The sequence below is a fragment of the Citrus sinensis genome, chromosome 9 (assembly GCF_022201045.2).
Source record: "Citrus sinensis cultivar Valencia sweet orange chromosome 9, DVS_A1.0, whole genome shotgun sequence".
In the NCBI taxonomy this organism is placed as follows: Eukaryota; Viridiplantae; Streptophyta; class Magnoliopsida; order Sapindales; family Rutaceae; genus Citrus; species Citrus sinensis.
Window position 1 is genome coordinate 18,806,273 of NC_068564.1, and position 21,676 is coordinate 18,827,948.

The following is a 21,676-nucleotide window of genomic DNA, read 5'->3' on the forward strand; positions in this document are numbered from 1 at the left end:
TAACTTAAAAGTTGAGGGTTGTTCAAACCTTAATCTAAAATTTATTCTCAGTTAATGTGAGATATTGTCCGCAAGAGAAATAATATGTCTAATATTATAATTTAATAGTATGTCTAATATAATTTTATACCTAAAGGGTGAGGTTATTAAATCCACTAATTTACTCTCTACATCTTCTTTTTAATTAAAGATTGAACGAGGCTATTTGAACCCACAAAACTACTCATTAAACTCACTTTTAGAAATAGTTTTTCATTGTTAAAATACTCCTAAATCAAATTACAATAATGGACACTAAACTGAATTTGTGATTATGAGGATTGCTTAGTAAGGTTAAATTAAATGATCTTATTTCTGTTCAGATCAGGTACCATGCATTAACCTACCTGGACCATCATCAGAAATTAAAAAAATGAAAAAAAAAGAATAAAAGAAATTTAGCCATATGATTTTCTTTGGAAAAGTTTCGAGTTCCATGAAGCTCAATTCTCATAATGGTGTAGGCATGCTGTCATTTGCACGAAATTCATGTTGGGTAAAAATTAGGTTTTTAAATTTTTATTAAACCTTTTGAAGATCGCTCTCATATAATATATAAGAATACGTAATCCAGAAATCGTACCTTGAAAATCCGAGTTGGCTTTTCTTGCTGAAGTGTTTTAGGCTCCTAGATCACGATCCGCCACCACCACTCCTATTAGATCACAATCCGTCACCACCACGCTTGTTAGATCACGAACAGTCTCTAATGATCTTTCAGGTTATGACTCAGGTTCGATCTGCACTTGACGTGTGGACGCCTTTATCACTACCAAAGCAACTAGCACGAGAAAATTTTTCTCTCAACAATAGAGAGAAAAATCTTTTTCTCTGATCTGTATAAAGTGGCTTCCATCCTTTTCTTTAGGGAAAAATAAGCCTTTTATATCACCCTTTAGTGAAAACCCTAGGCTCCAAATAATGCCCTAAATAAAACTCACGTTATTTTCTTTTTCAATAGGGGACCCACCTTGTAAAATAACATAAGGCCCCTTATACAAAAGCTAATTAAATGGAGCCTCCCACTAAATGATATATTTAGGCTTTTGACCCAAATAGCTAGTTATCTTACTTATTAGTCCAGTAGTGGTGCAGTCAATTAAATGAGCTAACCCGGGGATCATTTGGGAACATACAATAGTGGCTACAATAATTAGGCCTGTAATTAAACTAGCCCAATTATTTAATTCCAAATCTACTCCACTAAAAGATTGAAACTGACTTCCATAATTGTATGCTCGAATAATAATTCGTCCCAAGCCACATTGATTTCTTTACTGCACAATCCTTTGTACCACATCGTTAATTAAATTGATATCTCAACTGTCCAATCAATTTAATAACATCTTATTCCTTGATCCTTACTGGTTTTCTCTAATGATCATTTTCAACATACTAAATATGTTGACACACTCTGGCCAGAGAATTCTATGATCAAGTGCCGAAAACCCATCAAGAGATGTGTTGTACAAATTCTATATTGTTAATCCATAACTCCAATACTCATAATTGCTCCCACCAAGATACCGGGTAATCTTGACCACAAGGATGTGTCGTGCCCATTGGTAACTCAAATGGAATAACAATTACAATCATGAAATCATAATTAACTCAAGATTAAGATTACAGTAAAATCAACGCCTATGAGATTTAATAAGTCTGACAGTTATTACAAAGTTAATTAAATCTCATATGTGATCCTGTTCAATGTAGTCGTACTACATCAATAAATTCATACATGATTAAGACAAATCATTCAATGAATTTATTACAGTCTATACCTAAATAAAGTGCCCAACTTTATTTATCAACTGCGAACTAAATTTATTTAATCATAAGATAACTTGTATTTATGTCTTCTGTGAATCCACATGGTGATCATATAAATACATATAATATGATTAAATGGACTTTAATACAAGTATTAATGCAATTAAGATATTTGAATAAAATATCTCATTTATTTTATTAATCAGAAAAATAGTTTATTACAATTAAATAAACGCATATGCTTTTAAAGAGCATATTTTCCCAACAATCTCCCACTAGCTCTCAAAGCATATCTGGCATATTGCACATGCTCTAGGGCTCTAAGTGCAGGTTATAAAGGTTTCCCACTAATGGCCATTGTAATAAGATCTGCCATTTAGCATCTAATGCCATTTGGGGTACTGTCATATAACCTTTCTACACTATTCCCTTATAAGATGATACTTCCTTTCAATATGTTTTGTTTCTTGTGGTTCCTTGGTTCCTTAGATTGAGCTACCGCACCACCATTATCACATAAATATTAAGGGGTGCAGTTACAACAGGTACCACCTCAAGATTTCGTAGGAACTTGCGGAGCCATATAGCTTCTTTTGCAGCTTCAGATGTAGCCACATATTCAGCTTTAGTTGTTGAGTCTGTGATACAAGATTGTTTCACACTCATCCAACTAATAGCTCCACTTCCCAATGTAAACACATAGCCGGAAGTTGATTTTCTGGAATCCTTATCTGACATAAAGTCAGAATCAGTATAACCCACTGGAATGAGTTCATCACCAGAATACACAAGCATATAATTTTTAGTTCTTTTCAGATACTTTATAATATGCTTGACTGCAGTCCAGTATTGAGGTCCAGGATTAAATTGATATCTGCTAACCATCCCTACCGCAAAACAGATGTCTGGCCTAGTGCAAAGCATGGCATACACGAGACTTCCCACAGCGTCTGCATAGGGAACTCGTCTCATTCTCTCTATCTCTTCAGATGTTTTAGGTGATTGATCCTTAGAGAATGTAATTCCATGTCTGAATGGTAATAAACCAGTCTTGGAATTTTCCATGCTAAATCTAGCCAATATCTTATCGATATAGACCGCTTGAGACAAGGCTAAAGTTTTATTCTTCCGGTCTCGTAGTAACTTGATACCAAGAATATAACTTGCCTCCCCCAGGTCTTTCATATCAAATTATTTTGCTAACCAAATCTTTATTGTAGTCAATACTCCTATATCGTTTCCAATCAGGAGAATATTGTCTACACAAAGAACTAGGAAGGCTACAAATTTTCCCTGAATTTTCTTGTACACACATGGTTCATCAATGTTCTGAATGAATCCAAGTGATTTAATCGCTTGATCAAATCTGATGTTCCATGACCGGGATGCTTGCTTCAATCCATAAATGGATCTCTGCAACTTACATACCATGTGTTCTTGGCCTTTTTGTATAAATCCATCTGGTTGCTGCATGTAGATGTTTTCTTCAAGATGCCCGTTAAGAAAGGCAGTCTTGACATCCATTTGCCAAATTTCATAATCTAGCACTGCAGCAATGGAGAGCAGAATCCTGATGGATTTAAGCATAGCAACCGTAGAAAAGGTTTCCTCATAATCGATTCCTTCTTTCTGAGTAAACCCTTCGGCTACTAATCTTGCTTTAAATGATTCCACCCTTCCGTCTACTCCTCTTTTTCTCTTGTAGATCCACTTGCAGCCTATAGGTTTTACCCCATTTGGTGCCTCTACAAGTTCCCAGACTTTATTGGAATACACAGATTCCATTTCTTGATTCATGGCCTTTTTCTAAAATTTAACATCTTTATCTATTAGAGCTTCGTTGTAACTAGTGGGATTTTGTACATGTTCATCTGAGATAGCCATATAGGTTTCTCCCAAAAATATGTATCTCGCAGGTAACCTAGTTACCCTCCCACTACGACAAGGTTCTAAAAGTGATGGTTGTTCAAGGATAATCCTGTGCTGATCAGCTGGTTGTTGTTGTTCTTCCTGTTCTATAACAGGTGTTGAAAGCTGAGCATCAACCTGATCTCTTTTATTTCTCTAGTTTTACCTTACTCTTAGGTTATAAGTCATTATAGAGTCTTCCTCAAAGAAAGTAAAGAATATTTCTATAAATACATTCCTATCTTGAGGACTATAATTCAGACTTTCCCTTATTCCTTTAAGATACCTAAAACATGCAAGCTTCTGAACACGAATCCATCTTGTCTATCTCTGATTCTAGTAGAAATACTAGTAAACTCCAAATACGAATGTGTCTCAAACCATGTTTGTGACTTTTTCATAATTTCTTGGAGTAGTAGACACCGAGATAGATGAAACTAAGTTCAATAAACTTTGTAGTTTTAAATACTAGTATCTGGAATCAAAAAGGTAAATGATAAACCACTTAGTATATATCTTGTCTTATCCAAAAGAATCTTGTTTCTTCATTTAATTACACTATTGTATTATAGTGTTCATTGACAACCAAATAGTGCTTGAATTCTCCATAGAGATATTCTTTGTTTCGATCATATCGATGTTCTTTTATGTTCCTGTCTAATTGCTTCTGTCTTATCCATGTACTCTTTTGAATTTCAAAAGCAATGGAATCATGACGCACTTAGACAAACATAAATAAAATGAATATTCATCAACAAGTTTGATAGAATACTCACAACCTCTTATAACATGTAAACTGATTAGTCCGTATACATTTGTATGCGCTAAATCATCAAATACAATGTTATGCTTTTAGTTCATACAGAGCATCCTTGTCATATTACTTTTCTAAATAAGATTTATAGAGTTACAATGATCAATCTTAATAGGCCAACAAGTCTATCATTAATAATTTTCTTAAAATCTTATTATAGTTTATATGACTTAAGCATAAATATCAGAGGTAATTTTGGTTTGAAGAAACATTTCTTTTCTTAGATAAATGCATATACTCTTTATCATGATATCTTACTTTGAATAGATCAATGGACTTATATGATATAAATTGTCTTTATAAATAACCAAAATAAATAATAAACAGAGGATCAAAAAATAACAGTGTACTCCTGTTTATTAAAACAAGTCACCGAAATTAATATTCCTCTAATAATTGGAAAAACAAAGACAAATATCAAAACTAAAGTCTTGTAAAATTGATCTAGTCTTTCAATTGATATAAACTAGCATGTCCTCAACTGCTGTTTGAAGCTTTCTTCACTTAATCTCTTGGTTTCCTGAAAACCAAATAAATGAATTATAAATAAGATTAGTTATCTCAGAATTCATTATTGTATGAATCAATAGAAATCTGAACTAATTAGGAAGCTTAAAGATTTCCTATACTTGATTTTAATAATCTTAGGACAATCTTTCTTCCAGTGACCCTTCTGTCCACATTTGTAACACTTGCCTTTTGGCTTGCCACTTCTTTTAGTGGACAGTTTGCCGATTCCAACTCTTGCTTGCTCATTCTTGTCTTTCGACTTAAGCCTTGAAGAGAATCCTTTTTCAGGAAGTTTTCTGCTATGATAAAATTCTTCTATAGCATGTAATTCGTGCATTAATTCAATTAAGGTCATATCTTTATTGTTTAAGATATAGCTGACCTTAAACTCTTTGAATGTATCAGGTAAAGATTCAATCACAATGTTAATCTTTGATTTATCATTGATTTGAACACCATGAATCTCTACCTCATTCAAATAGTCCATCATTTCGAGGACATGATCACGAACTTTTGTGCCCTCTTCCATCTTAGTATCCGTAATACGTTTTAATGCTGCTTCTCTGGCAAAATGGGTATTTTGCCCAAACATCTGATGAAGACTAGCCATTATTTCAGTGGTTGTTTCCATGCTCCGATGTTTCTTATGCAGTTCCACAGAAATCGAAGCCAATATATAGCGCTTAGCCATTTTGTTAGCTTCGCACCATTTCTCATAAGGCTCCCTCTGATTTCTATAATCGTATAACGATGGTTCAGGAGGGCAAGGCTGGGTCAACACATATTTGCTTCCCTTAGCAGTGAGAATATTAAATAGATTGCGTTTCCAATCTAAATAATTTTCGCCAGTGAGTTCATTTTTAACAAGGATAAGTAATAATGGGTTGATGGAAGTCATTTTCTGAAAAAATAAAATAAACATGCATAAATACTTTGAAACAATATTCACAATAAATGACAAAAATGCAAAAAACCATAAATGCATTTTAATTTATTGTAACGATAATCTAGTACCGCTTTGACAAGCTATCCGTTGGGGAAGTCATGTCTACACTTACTAGACCCAATTATCCATTAGATTATTTACTTTCATGTAGAGACATGATAAATAATTATCATTATCCCTTTGGGCCTAAATTTGTTAACAGAGCTTCGTTGGGAAGGTTAATAACAAACTTTAGTTGAGTGTATAACCATTGTTTCAATCTACGTATTTTTCATATCAATAGTCACCGTTGGGGCGAACAATCGATTGAAAAAATATTTCAATTTTATCTTTGAAGAAGTTCATCAAATAAAATATCCAATATATATACCCTCCGTAGGGAGCATCACCGTATCATGAAGTCGATGTATATATATAATTTTATTATTGAACTAACAATGGAGCCCGTGGGAAAAATTATCTTGAATTTTCCCTCTCCCACTCAATATTTTAAAATTGATTTTTCCTTTTAAAACATACATATTGTTAATTGCATGCTTCCTATAATATTATCTAGATGATATCAAATATTATTAAGCATATGCAAATTTCAAACAATATAATGAAATTCATTATTAATGAATGACATGTATCATTATGTATAGAGTGGCACTACCTATTCTATATGACATGTTATCATGGCATGTTATTATCCATAACAAAACATATAGAAAAACAATTAAATAATCTTAATTCATGGCTTTCCTAATAATGAAAAATACATTAACCCCAAGCCCAATCTTCATTGGGCTTCTTTGTCAATGTCCATCTTCCATAATCTTGTCTTTGTTAATGGACTAGGAAAAATTAGGCTTTTAAATTTATAATTGGTCCAATTTTAATTTTGAAAAAAAATAAATAAATAATTAAATTTTTTTTTATTAAAATAAAACTTTTGGACCAAAAAATAAATTTAATGTGTTCAATTTTATCTATGCATTTTAATCCATTAAGCCCAATTTTAAATTGGGCCTAAAACTAGGATTCTTTAAGCCCAAAACTGTTTTTGGATTTAAACGCAAAAAATTGAAACATTTCTGCCCGAAAGAAAACTCATGAAACTATAGGGACCTCCATGATAAAAACCATGAAACCCTAAAATCATATTTTTCTTTCTTTCATCTTCCCCAGCCGCCATCTCCACAAAGGGCAGCGACTGTTCACGCATCTCCGACGCCGATTTGCTGCCGCCGTGTTGCCGGAAATGCTCCAAACTCGCGCACGCAACTTGCTGCTCGTGCAGCTCGCGCTACTAGCCACGCTGGCCGCGCGCGCTGTTTGCTGCGCGCGCAGCCTGTGCCAGCGCGTGCTGCGCGCAAGCCACGCTTCCCGCGAGCGCTGGCTGCTGCTGGCAGCGTGTGCTGCGAGCCGCGCGCTGCTGCCGCTGCGCGTGCAGCGCGCGCTTGCTGGCAGCATGTGCTGCTAGCCGCGCGCTGCTTGCTGCTGGTTGCCGCTGTCAAAATTTCCGGCCTCCGTCGCTCCGATCTTGAAAATCCGAGATTAATTTACAAATTTCCTAGGCCAATTTTGGCTTACAAAAATTCTATAACAGTAAAATAAATCAAGAGGGAAACATGGTGATAAAAAACCACCCCTCCTGTTACAGATCCAAAGAAAAATACAACGAAAAATCTAACCATGAATTAAGACAAATCAAAACATGCTTCATTCATATATTAAACAAATAATATGTATCTGAATAAATTATGCCACTCTAATACATAAATTTCAAGAATGATTTCATACGAAATTCTTATATATTAATATGAGATGGCTCTGATACCAATTGTTGGGTAAAAATTAGGTTTTTAAATTTTTATTAAACCTTTTGAAGATCGCTCTCATATAATATATAAGAATACGTAATCCAAAAATTGTACCTTGAAAATCCGAGTTGGCTTTTCCTGCTGAAGTGTTTTAGGCTCCTAGAGCACGATCCGCCACCACCACTCCTGTTAGATCACGATCCGTCACCACCACGCTTGTTAGATCACGAACAGTCTCCAATGATCTTCCAGGTTATGACTCAGGTTCGATCTGCACTTGACGTGTAGACGCCTTTATCACTACCAAAGCAACTAGCACGAGAAAATTTTTCTCTCAACAATAGAGAGAAAAATCTTTTTCTCTGATCTGTATAAAGTGGCTTCCATCCTTTTCTTTAGGGAAAAATAAGCCTTTTATATCACCCTTTAGTGAAAACCCTAGGCTCCAAATAATGCCCTAAATAAAACTCACATTATTTTCTTTTTCAATAGGGGACCCACCTTGTAAAATAACATAAGGCCCCTTATACAAAAGCTAATTAAATGGAGCCTCCCACTAAATGATATATTTAGGCTTTTGACCCAAATAGCTAGTTATCTTACTTATTAGTCCAGTAGTGGTGCAGTCAATTAAATGAGCTAACCCGGGGATCATTTGGGAACATACAATAGTGGCTACAATAATTAGGCCTGTAATTAAACTAGCCCAATTATTTAATTCCAAATCTACTCCACTAAAAGATTGAAACTGACTTCCATAATTGTATGCTCGAATAATAATTCGTCCCAAGCCACATTGATTTCTTTACTGCACAATCCTTTGTACCACATCGTTAATTAAATTGATATCTCAACTGTCCAATCAATTTAATAACATCTTATTCCTTGATCCTTACTGGTTTTCTCTAATGATCATTTTCAACATACTAAATATGTTGACACACTCTGGCCAGAGAATTCTATGATCAAGTGCCGAAAACCCATCAAGAGATGTGTTGTACAAATTCTATATTGTTAATCCATAACTCCAATACTCATAATTGCTCCCACCAAGATACCGGGTAATCTTGACCACAAGGATGTGTTGTGCCCATTGGTAACTCAAATGGAATAACAATTACAATCATGAAATCATAATTAACTCAAGATTAAGATTACAGTAAAATCAACGCCTATGAGATTTAATAAGTCTGACAGTTATTACAAAGTTAATTAAATCTCATATGTGATCATGTTCAATGTAGTCGTACTACATCAATAAATTCATACATGATTAAGACAAATCATTCAATGAATTTATTACAGTCTATACCTAAATAAAGTGCCCAACTTTATTTATCAACTGCGAACTAAATTTATTTAATCATAAGATAACTTGTATTTATGTCTTCTGTGAATCCACATGGTGATCACATAAATACATATAATATGATTAAATGGACTTTAATACAAGTATTAATGCAATTAAGATATTTGAATAAAATATCTCATTTATTTTATTAATCAGAAAAATAGTTTATTACAATTAAATAAACACATATGCTTTTAAAGAACATATTTTCCCAACAATTCATGCATGAAAGGATGTAACTATCTAAATATCCCAGAGATAATTTTGTAACCAAACTCTTTTATAACAGTGGTGTTGACTGTTTGTTTCCACATAAGGTACCTTCTTAATTATAAACATGAAAATACAAAAACAACCTCGGTAATGTCAAAATCCAACAGCCTTCAAAACTGATCGAAAGATCTATGTGACATATTTACAAAGAGATGTAATTAAGAATGCTGTATGCGCCCTTATTTTAGTTATGCCAAAATACTGCTCCAAATTAAAATTTCTAATTTAGAAATGATTTCCAAGAAAAAAAAGTTAATGACTTTCAAGCAATATCATCAAAAACACTTTGGTCTAATAAAATAGTATGGTATGCGCAACTAAAGAGCTCGAACACATCTAAAATCAGCATGCGTATCACAACATAATTGTGACTTAAAGAAGTAGAAAGTTGCATTTATCGACCACTTTTAGGCCTGAGCTCAATTCCCTGGATAATGATACCGGACTTGGCGTCATCAAAACCGAACACACTATACACAACCGTTCCATCTTCTCCAGTTTCATTAAAGAACTCACCCATCTCAATCTCCATCCTTCCATTTCCTCTATCTTGAGATAGTTTAGGCATATTCGCCGGAGGATCTAGCACCACTTTACGCCTTTCCCCATTATCACTTCCGTCAAAGTAGACACCAAAATCCACTTGCCTTGTTTCAAACCCATATCTGGTATCGATAAACTTGAACACAAGGTAAGCTGCATAATTAGTTCTAATGGACAAAATTTTAGTTTCTATCCTGGCTTTGACATAAAGCCAACACACAAAGTTGAGTTTAGCCACCTCGAGAAACCTGCCAATTAACGTATTGCACGTGTATTAAGCAAATGAAAGTATATTGGAAATTAAAGCCACTCTCTACTCATGTGAACAAGATTTAAACAACCAAATTAAATATTTTATCTAAAGAGATTTTATAATTGAGGTAACTGGTAGTCACGAAATTGCTGATGAAACGCATTACCTTAACTGTGGTAACGAAGTCCATTTCCAGTACTTTGGTGTATCTCCCCATGCTATACAAAGCGAACTTGCCCCAGCCATGTAACATTTTTTGCCACTCTCTTTCTCCAGTGAAAAGCTCTATCGGAGGATAATGACAATGTTGGCTAGATTAATTTCCTCATTTTAGGGGCCAGGTGTTGCAGACAAATGGATAATAAAATCTTCGGTTAAGCATACAATTGGATGTGACAAACATTACAAGAAGCACTTAAATATTGAACATTTTGAACATGTTTTATAATTGGGTTTATTAATTATTAGTAACAATAACAAACTTCAAGTCGGCTATCTGATCACTTCAGGGTAACTCTAAAACAAAGTACGATTAGGCAGTCACCATGTTTGCTTTGACATTTTGATAAAGTTCCTGAGTTAATATTCTTTACACACACACACACACACACACACACACACACATATATATATTGTACATCAAGAGTACATGTACACAATCAGCCAATAAATTGAAAATACATATGTGCTCATATATTTCAACGGAAAATTTTAACATAAATTTTGAGTAATGGATCTCATACAACTTAGATATTACAATTAGATTACATAAAATTAATAAGTCTGAATTTGTGTTAAAAATTTTAAATTAAATATATAGTCCAAACTTCCTGTTTATATGACATAATTTCATTAGGTAGCTTACACGTACAGCAAGCAAGAGAAAAATTGAGTCACCCTTCCTTTATAAATTCCTAAAAGTGGGGCAGATTATTGACAATAAAGAAAAGTCATCTATATGTTGCAAAGATGAAAATAGCACCATTGTTGATGATGATAGGATTGTGACAAAGATGAAAATAAAGATCCTTCTTAGATAAAGAAGTAATAAATGATGAATCGGAGACCGAATTGGAAATGATCTGCTTGTAATCGGACGGCAGAAACTTCTCCCACACGGAATCTGAATCCGCAGCTGATTTGAAGATGGGACATACCGTTGATGATACGCAAGCATCGCGAGGAGTTGTGAGAGAAATGATGTGCGAAATGATAATATAATGATAGGTTATTATTATTTTCATCTTTTTATTTTCTTCAAGTTAGCATTATTTATCTTCATAGAAAGGGCCATTCTATAATGTCGTAACTAAATTTACGGCATTGATGCTGTAATTGACGTGCACCGTTAGATTTAAATAAAAAATCTCTATCATTAATTCTAAATAAATAGGTAACTTGTTACCTAAGTAGTAGGTAATTTACCTAAGTTTCAAGTTACATTTACTAATGTTATATGTGATTTACAACTTTTATTCAACATTTACAAGTTAATGCTGATTTACAAATTTTATGCAACATTTACAAGTTTTTGTTTAGTTTACAAGTTTTTCATGCAATTTACAACTCCACCATTAATTTACTTATTTTTCTATCAATTTACTAGTTTTATGTGTAGTTTACAAATTTTTTGTTTCATTTCATGCTTAATGTCAATTTACAAGTTTTATGCCATTTTTTTAAGTTTTTGTTTTGTTTACAAGTTCTTCTTACAATTTACAACTCCAACATTAATTTACGCATTTTTCCATCAATTTACTAGTTTTATGAGTGGTTTACAAGTTTTTTGTTTCATTTCACACTTAATGTCAATTTACAAGTTCTATGTCATTTTTTTAAGTTTTTGTTTTGTTTACAAGTTCTTCTTACAATTTACAACTCCAACAATTTACTAGTTTTATGTGTGGTTTACAAATGTTTTGTTTTATTTCACACTTATTGTCAATTTACAAGTTTTATGTCATTTTTTTAAAATTTTTGTTTTGTTTACAAGTTCTTCTTGCAATTTACAACTCCAACATTAATTTACCCATTTTTTCATCAATTTACTAGTTTTATGTATGGTTTATAAATTTTTTGTTTCATTTCACACTTGGCGTTAATTTATAAGTTCTATGTTATTTTTCTAAGTTTTTGTTTTGTTTACAAGTTCTTCTTACAATTTACAACTCCAACATTAATTTATCCATTTTCCCATCAATTTACTAGTTTTATGTGTGGTTTACAAATGTTTTGTTTTATTTCACACTTATTGTCAATTTACAAGTTATATGTCATTTTTTTAAGTTTTTGTTTTGTTTACAAGTTCTTTATACAATTTACAACTCCAACATTAATTTACCCAATTTTCCATCAATTTACTAGTTTTATGTGTGGTTTACAAATGTTTTTTTTTTATTTCACACTTAATGTCAATTTACAAGTTTTATGTCATTTTTTTTAAAGTTTTTGTTTTGTTTACAAGTTCTTCTTGCAATTTATAACTCCAACATTAATTTACCATTTTTCCATCAATTTACTAATTTTATTTGTCGTTTACAAATTTTTTGTTTTATTTCACACTTAATATCAATTTATAAGTTCTATGCCATTTTTCTAAGTTTTTGTTCTGTTTACGAGTTATTCTTGCAATTTACAACTCCAACATTAATTTACCCATTTTTCCATCAATTTACTAGTTTTATGTATGATTTACAAATTTTTTGTTTTATTTCACACTTAATGTCAATTTACAAGTTCTATATCATTTTTCTAAATTTTTGTTGTGTTTACAAGTTTTTCTTGCAATTTGCAACTCCAACATTAATTTACTAGCTTTGTGTGTGGTTTACAAATTTTTTATTTCATTTCATACTTAATGTCAATTTACAGGTTTTATGTCCTTTTTTAAGTTTTTGTTTTGTTTACAAATTCTTCTTACAATTTACAACTCCAACATTAATTTACGCATTTTTCCGTCAATTTACTAGTTTTATGTGTGGTTTACAAGTTTTTTGTTTCATTTCACACTTAATGTCAATTTACAAGTTTTATGTCATTTTTCTAAGTTTTTGTTTTGTTTACAAGTTCTTCTTGCAATTTACAACTCCAACATTAATTTATCCATTTTTTCATCAATTTACTAGTTTTATGTATGGTTTATAAATTTTTTGTTTCATTTCACACTTGGCGTTAATTTATAAGTTCTATGTTATTTTTCTAAGTTTTTGTTTTGTTTACAATTCTTCTTACAATTTACAACTCCAACATTAATTTATCCATTTTCCCATCAATTTACTAGTTTTATGTGTGGTTTACAAATGTTTTATTTTATTTCACACTTATTGTCAATTTACAAGTTATATGTCATTTTTCTAAGTTTTTGTTTTGTTTAAAAGTTCTTTATACAATTTACAACTCCAACATTAATTTACCCAATTTTCCATCAATTTACTAGTTTTATGTGTGGTTTACAAATGTTTTTTTTTATTTCACACTTAATGTCAATTTACAAGTTTTATGTCATTTTTTTTAAAGTTTTTGTTTTGTTTACAAGTTCTTCTTGCAATTTATAACTCCAACATTAATTTACCATTTTTTCCATCAATTTACTAATTTTATTTGTCGTTTACAAATTTTTTGTTTTATTTCACACTTAATATCAATTTATAAGTTCTATGCCATTTTTCTAAGTTTTTGTTCTGTTTACGAGTTATTCTTGCAATTTACAACTCCAACATTAATTTACCCATTTTTCCATCAATTTACTAGCTTTATGTATGATTTACAAATTTTTTGTTTTATTTCACACTTAATGTCAATTTACAAGTTCTATATCATTTTTCTAAATTTTTGTTGTGTTTACAAGTTTTTCTTGCAATTTGCAACTCCAACATTAATTTACTAGCTTTGTGTGTGGTTTACAAATTTTTTATTTCATTTCATACTTAATGTCAATTTACAAGTTTTATGTCATTTTTTAAGTTTTTGTGTGTGGTTTACAAATTTTTTATTTCATTTCATACTTAATGTCAATTTACAAGTTTTATGTCATTTTTTAAGTTTTTGTTTTGTTTACAAATTCTTCTTACAATTTACAACTCCAACATTAATTTACGCATTTTTCCGTCAATTTACTAGTTTTATGTGTGGTTTACAAGTTTTTTGTTTCATTTCACACTTAATGTCAATTTATAAGTTTTATGTCATTTTTCTAAGTTTTTGTTTTGTTTACAAGTTCTTCTTGCAATTTACAACTCCAACATTAATTTATCCATTTTCCCATCAATTTACTAGTTTTATGTGTTGTTTACAAATGTTTTGTTTTATTTCACACTTATTGTCAATTTACAAGTTTTATGTCATTTTTTTAAAGTTTTTGTTTTGTTTACAAGTTCTTCTTGCAATTTACAACTTCAACATTAATTTACCCGTTTTCCCATCAATATACTAGTTTTATGTATGGTTTATAAATTTTTTGTTTCATTTCACACTTAATGTCAATTTACAAGTTCTATATCATTTTTCTAGGTTTTTTTTTGTTTACAAGTTCTTCTTACAATTTACAACTCCAACATTAATTGACCCCTTTTTCCATCAATTTACTCATTTTATGTGTCGTTAACAAATTTTTTGTTTTATTTCACACTTAATGTCAATTTACAAGTTTTATGTCTTTTTTCTAAGTTTTATTTTGTTTACAAGTTTTTCTTGCAATTTACAACTCCAACATTAATTTACGCGTTTTTCCATCAATTTACTTGTTTTATGTATGGTTTATAAACTTTTTTATTTTATTTCACACTTAATGTCAATTTACAAGTTTTATGTCATGCTTCTAATCCTATGTATGATTTATAATTTTTTAGTTTCATTTCATACTTAATGTGATTTTACGAGCTTTATGTTGTTTTGTTTAATTTTTTTATTTCTTCTAATTCTGAGACCAATTTTCAAAGCTAACATTAATTTACTTAATTTTCTGTCAAGCTATCCTATGTGTGGATTACAGTTTGTTTGTTTAATTTACAGTTAATGTTAATTTATGAGTTTTATGTCATTTTTCAAAGTTTTGTAATTTTTACAATTCTGAAGACCAATTGACCACTCCAATATTAATTCGCTTATTGTTTTCAACATTAGTTTAGCTTAGTTGACCCGACCCATATCCTATGCGCAATAAATTAGAGAGTTAGACTATTGGCAATCTTTTGGAAGTCTTTGAAAACCTTTTTGTGTATTTATAATTTTAGATTGTATGAGATTTGAATAATAGTAACACATTTACAGTGATTATGAATTTAACTGAGGAGCCCGTAATGGATCAATAGTGTATTTGCAAGGATGGCAATGGGTCCAGTCGGGCCTGCGCTTAGCCATTTCCGAGCCTGACTCTATAATTGAAATAAAAATTTCAAGCCTAAAAAAGCCCGATTATTTGAAAGTCTAGGCCTGATCACACTTTCTTTTAAATTTTTTAATTTTTAGTTAATTTAAAATTTAAAAATTGAACGTAGCCTCCCCATATACATTACAATATAAAATGTCAGAAATTGTTTGAAGTAGCATAAAAATAAAAATTACTCAAGGTCGTAACCATATTATTCCATAAATAATAAACTTAATTTATATATATATTTAAGTTTTAGGATCAGGCCGGGTCGGGTCGGGCATATAGGTCCCGATCCCTGATTTGAATTTAATCGAGCTCTAATATTTAGGCCCGAGCCTAACCACTAAATTCGAGTCAAAGGCCAGAAAATTCAGGTCAAGTCAATTAAACTAAAAGTTGAGCCGAGTCTTCCTTGCATATATATATATGTTTGCATCTTGATTTTTATTTTTATTTATCATATAAACTCTTCTATAAATTTATTTTATATATATAATGCTGCGTGTATTTGTCATTAATCGGAATGAGGAATGAGAATCAGAATAAGTTGTTTACTTGACTTACAAGAATCGAAATCGAAATGGACTGGAATCTCATTGATGTGTTTATTTTATCTTGGAATTGGTTTCGAAATGAGTTAGATTGTAACAAATTACTAAAAAGTACTTAATGAATTATTATCATAATTATTATTTTATATTTTAATTACAGTGATTATTTATTAAAAAATTATTATTATTATTATTAATTATAATATATATTAATAAAATCATAAATCTATCATTTTTCTTTAAATTAGTTTATAAAAATCGACCATGTTCCTTTCCCAAATGAGAAATTGGGTATAAAATCATAAATTTAAAATTTAACTAAAAATGATAAATCCAAACCCAATATATATATATATATATATCAATTTTATCTTTAACTTATTTAAAAATAATAATGTTATATAATTAAGATATAAACAACAACAAAAAATTATAAAATTTAAAATTTATTAAAACTACATCGTTTCCATGTAATATTCATTTTCTTTTTTAAGTGAAAGCGGTAAAAAAGGCTCGCTTTCAAATCTCAACGGCACCATAGAAATCTATGACGAGAAAGACAACATGAAAAATTAAAACAGTCCATATTCGTCATTCTATAATGCCGAATCTCTCTCTCTCAATTCTCCGAACATGCAAAGCCACACTACAAGAGTTCTTATTATTTACGACATCACATATACAACATTCTTTGAAGAAATGCTATAACAAGTAATATTCACAGGTTTTATTTAAAAAAAGCTGTGAAAAAATCTTAAGTTTTGATTGACTGTGGCGTTAGAATTAGAAACGCGTTAAAAAATTAAACAAAGTTGAGATAAAAGAAATTATTTATTACTAGCTGGCCCACACTAAACTCCATGCACCCTCCATTACTCCATTCTATATATTTTGCTTATTACGAAACCCACGCCAAAAGCTTTTTTTATCATTTTTTTAACTCAAACAAAAAACCCAACTCACGCCAAAAGCTCACCCAAATCTAGAAACCCACGCCAAAAGCTTTTGTTATCATTTTTTCAACTCAAACAAAAAACCCAACTCACCACGCCAAAAGCTCACCCAAATCCAGAACGATTACTCATTATTTGAAATTTCTTGTAAGTCTTCTCTCATTATCTTAGTTGCATATGTTAATTTCTTAATCTTTTAAGATTTTTTTCTCAATTTCTTAAGATTTCAATTTATTTCAGCTTGGGCTTTGATTTTACAGAGGCAAAAATTATCTTCAGCCTCCTATTCTGGTAATTTCTTAATCTCTATCTTCATATTTCAATTTATTTGATTTCAACGAGATTGTTCTAGCTGTTTAATTTTTTTAATTTGGTTAAATTACTATGTTCTTTTTTTTGAGATATTTGATTAAATCGACTAAGTTGAGATTTGAAATTTTTTATATGACACTTTAATTGTTCTTTTTAAAGTGTGCCGTGTACTTGGTGAATTTGAGCTTTAAGAAAAAACTTATAATATTGAATGTTGTTGAATCAAATTCCTCTGCAAACTTTTATTTTATATATATATTCTTCAGTCTATGATATATATAGTTATTGCTACCTATCAAATTGAAGAGAGAAGTAGAATCAATAAATGTGTATACATTGAAACCCCATACCATACTATGTCTTCTAAAAAAATAGGCATATCAATCACATTATAATTACAGTACATAGCTACTTGTGTAACCTGTTTGACAATTTGCACCAAAACTACACCTTCAATACAAAAAGAGAATACATGGAAGCTAATATTCAGCTTTAGATTGAGACAGTGTTGGGAATTCCCTTTCCGGTCAGCCCACCTTCTCTAGAGCGTTCTGAGGTGTTAGTCATGCTGAGGGTCAGTTTTACATAATTTTTTTTATTATTCTTTGTAGCCTAGTTCTTATTATTTTTATAATTGTCAAATGCAGATTAACTATAGACATTAGCGAAAAAAGGCTCTTCATGGATAAATCGTGGCTGTCTCTTTCAAGGTTTTTCCATAGCCTTTTTCTTAATTTAATTAAATCCGTCAATTAATTTTCTTGGGATAAAATATGATATTTGTTAGTTAATTTTACTAAATTTAATTAAATCTATTAGTTAATTTCTTGGGATAAAATATGATATTTGTTTGTAGATTTTCTGAGGAGTATAGAAATGGGGCTAAAACATTTGTCAACAAGGCTAAAGAAAGTGCTGGGAATGTTGATTATATCATATGTCCTTGTGAAAAATTTCGAAACCTTCGTTATCAGCATGTTGATATAGTTTATGAGCACTTAGTTATAACAGGAATGAATCCTGCATATGATACTTGGGTTTTTCATGGAGAAAATCCCAATATGCATGTACACAATGAAGATGCTCAAGTGTCAGATACATATAGGATGTATAGAGATGTCTACGATCAGGTTAGTGATACTGAAGGAGAATCTCCTGAAAAAATAGAAGAAGTAATTTTGCAAGAATTGGAAAATGTTGAATCTCCATTATATCCAGGGTGTACAGAATATACAAGGTTATCAGCAACTGTACTTTTGTACAAACATAAATCTGTGCATGGTTTATCGGATAAAAGTTTTAGTGATTTACTTCAAATCCTTAGAGGTATGCTACCTGCAAATAATACACTACCTGACTCTATCTACTCAACCAAAAAGTTGTTAAAGGTCTTTGACCTTGGGTATGAGAAAATAGATGCATGCAAAAATGATTGTTGCTTATTTAGAAAAGAGAGTGAGCATCTGGACAACTGTCCAAAATGTGGTTCCTCAAGATGGAAAATTAATCAGCGGACTAAAAAAATTAAAAAGGGAGTTCCTGTGAAAGTTTTACGATACTTTCCAATTATACCAAGGTTTAGAAGAATGTTTAAATCACTTGAAATACCTAGAAGATATAGAATTTATCAAACATTAGAGATGAGCTTGAATACCTAGAAGATATAGAATTTTCAGAATCAGATACAGATTCTAACTCTGAATCTGATTCTGATGCTACAACTGCCCTCTCCCCTCATATGAAAAAGAAGACAAGGGGCCCTGCAAAGATAGATTTTGTAGCACCTATTGATGGAAAACGTATTGAGGTCATTTTTAATGAATATGGACAACCTATTTGTAGAAATTCAAATAGGTTATCTTCTTTTATAGGTTGTTTAGTGCGACAAATGGTACCGTTGACCTTGGATAGTTGGCATAGAGTGGAATCAGACTTAAGAGAAAGACTTTGGACTTGTGTTAAGGTAGCATCCTACTTTTGTGGTAAATATTATTTAACTCATCAGATTTAATTATTAATGTTATTTTTCCCTTTAAATGCAGCAACAATTTAATGTTGATGGAAGTCATAGAAGATATATAATGAGTGCAATGGGTAGGAGCTGGAGGAATTACAAATCAGTTTTAACACGTAAAATCAGAGCATTGGTTAAAAGCAATGATGTAACAAGAAAGCTTGAGGCATTGAAAAGCTTGAAACCAAGGAACATAAAATCTGAGCAACAATGGCAAAAGTTTATTAAAGAGAGAGTTTCTGCTGAGTTTAAAGTAAGTTTCTTTCCCAATTAATGTACAAGTATAGTTTCTTATTCATGCACAAGAATAGTGTCATTAATCTAACATATCTTCTTACTATAGTTGAAGAGTAAGAGGTTTAAAAAAATGAGATTAAAACAAACTAACATCCACAGGACAAGTCGAAAAGGGATGGCTCGTTTAAGACATGAAATGGTTAGAAAAATCATATCATTAAGTTTATTTATTATTAAACAAAAAATTAGATGACTAATCAAATGTTCTCCACTACATATTTTAGATGCAAGAGAGACCAAACTCACTGATAACTAGGGTTGATGTGTGGATTTGTGCACATACTAAGAAGGATAGGACTGCAATTAATGAGGATGTTGCTGAAAAACTGGTGATATATTCATTTATGGTTTTTTAGTTCTTTATTCTTATTTTTTTGCCATTAACAATCAAAATTCTCCATGGATTCAGAAAAAAATTAATGAATATCAGAGGACACAAGTGAGTGAAGATGCCTCAACAATTCACGGTGATGCTCTGACCCATGTGCTAGGAAAAGAACGTAATGGGCGTGTACGAGGGGCTGGATCTGGAGTTACGGCAACGTTGATGAATTTAGAAGCACTTAGCAAGTCTCATACTGCACAAATTAAAATGGAACTAAAAGATCTCAAAAAACTATTCGAGGAACTCAAGGCTGCATTCATTAAGAACACTAGCAAACAAGAGGTAATAAATATGATTAAGAAAATTTATGTTCCATATAGTTAGAAGCAACACTTGATTAATAATAGTTTTTTCATATGTTTTTAGGATCGAATTGACATAGATAGCATGATGAAAAATTCTTGAGACATTCGACTAGTAAGTTAATATTTTACTATTAGCTTTGAATTATGTAATATATAAACCAAGTATTTTGCTTACGTGAATTGTTCTTTCTTTATGATATTTTCAGGATCACAATGAGACAAGCCACAAAAGGAAATGTTTGGAAGACACTTCACATGCGAAAGTAAGTGATGATTTTTATGAGTTTTATAAATGCTATGCATCATTTATTGTTGATCCTCAAAACTCTGTTTAACACTAAAATGAATAGATTAGAACTTTGAGCTTGGAAAAACCGTTTGAATTTATTCATATTATTTGTTTGTCTCTAATCAGATTTTTTATTTGTTATTATAGAAAGCTAAAACATGTGGAAGCACTTTCACAAATATTGAAAATGCTCGTTGTAGATTACTAGATTGGATGGGAATAGGAAAAGTTGTAGGGGAAGGAACAATTGCATCAAGAGATCCACTTGCCAAAGTACATCATATATGTCTTGGACCAGATTGCTGGAAAGTTTGGGTGACAATTGCACTAGTTGAAGATACTCACTTATATCGTGCTACATCTGAGTTTCATGTTCTTAGTGATGCAATTGGAAGCACAATTGCTTGGCCAAAAAACTACATCTTGTTGGAGTAGGCTTATAGTTTCTAATTTTGTTCGTACATATACTTGAATCTTACAAGTCAGGGAAAAAAAAACACTAACCTGGGCAAGAGTTTCAGTTTACACTTTGAGTATTATATTTGGTGTAGAGATTTAACAATCTTCAACCAAATTTTTGTTGTATGGATGCCAAGTTCAAATGATTTTATGGAGATTATTTTCAATTGATTGAACTGTTATCAATTTTACTGGCAGCAGATTTCTATATTTATTTACTAATTTTTGCAGCAATTTACTCTTATAGCAAATGGCCTAGAAAACTGCATTTTAATAATGCCGTTATTATTATTTTATGCAGCGTTTCTTACAGCAGTTGAAAAATGCTACAAAAGTTTAATGGTATTTACTGCATCCTTCATTAGGACATTTTTATAAATGTTGTAATTGTGTTTTTGCAGCATTTTTGAATGGTTGTAAAAGATAATATTTCTTGTAGTGCCAAAATCTGCCAAATCCGAACCCAAATCTACTGGCACCGTCCAACCATTCATCCTAATCCGAGGTGCAATACCGGATTCTAGACAA

At 31.2% G+C, this 21,676-nt stretch overlaps 2 protein-coding genes across 2 annotated transcripts; one reads left to right on the plus strand and one right to left on the minus strand.

Moving 5' to 3' along the window:
* Window positions 1-9,810: 9,810 nt before the first annotated feature.
* LOC102615696 (F-box protein PP2-B10-like) lies at window positions 9,811-10,458 on the minus strand. Its single transcript, XM_052434053.1, has 2 exons — window positions 10,379-10,458; window positions 9,811-10,207 (listed from the first exon to the last, which is right to left on the minus strand). The coding sequence occupies exons 1-2, from the start codon at window positions 10,456-10,458 to the stop codon at window positions 9,811-9,813; spliced, it is 477 nt and encodes a 158-aa protein (XP_052290013.1).
* Window positions 10,459-18,238: 7,780 nt separating this feature from the next.
* On the plus strand, window positions 18,239-21,366 carry LOC127899905 (uncharacterized). The gene is made up of 8 exons (XM_052434054.1): window positions 18,239-18,801; window positions 19,038-19,362; window positions 19,442-19,666; window positions 19,757-19,849; window positions 19,935-20,039; window positions 20,120-20,377; window positions 20,607-20,663; window positions 20,837-21,366. Exons 1-8 carry the CDS (start codon window positions 18,239-18,241, stop codon window positions 21,122-21,124), a joined length of 1,914 nt encoding a protein of 637 aa, XP_052290014.1. The 3' UTR covers window positions 21,125-21,366.
* The last annotated feature ends 310 nt before the right edge of the window (window positions 21,367-21,676 follow it).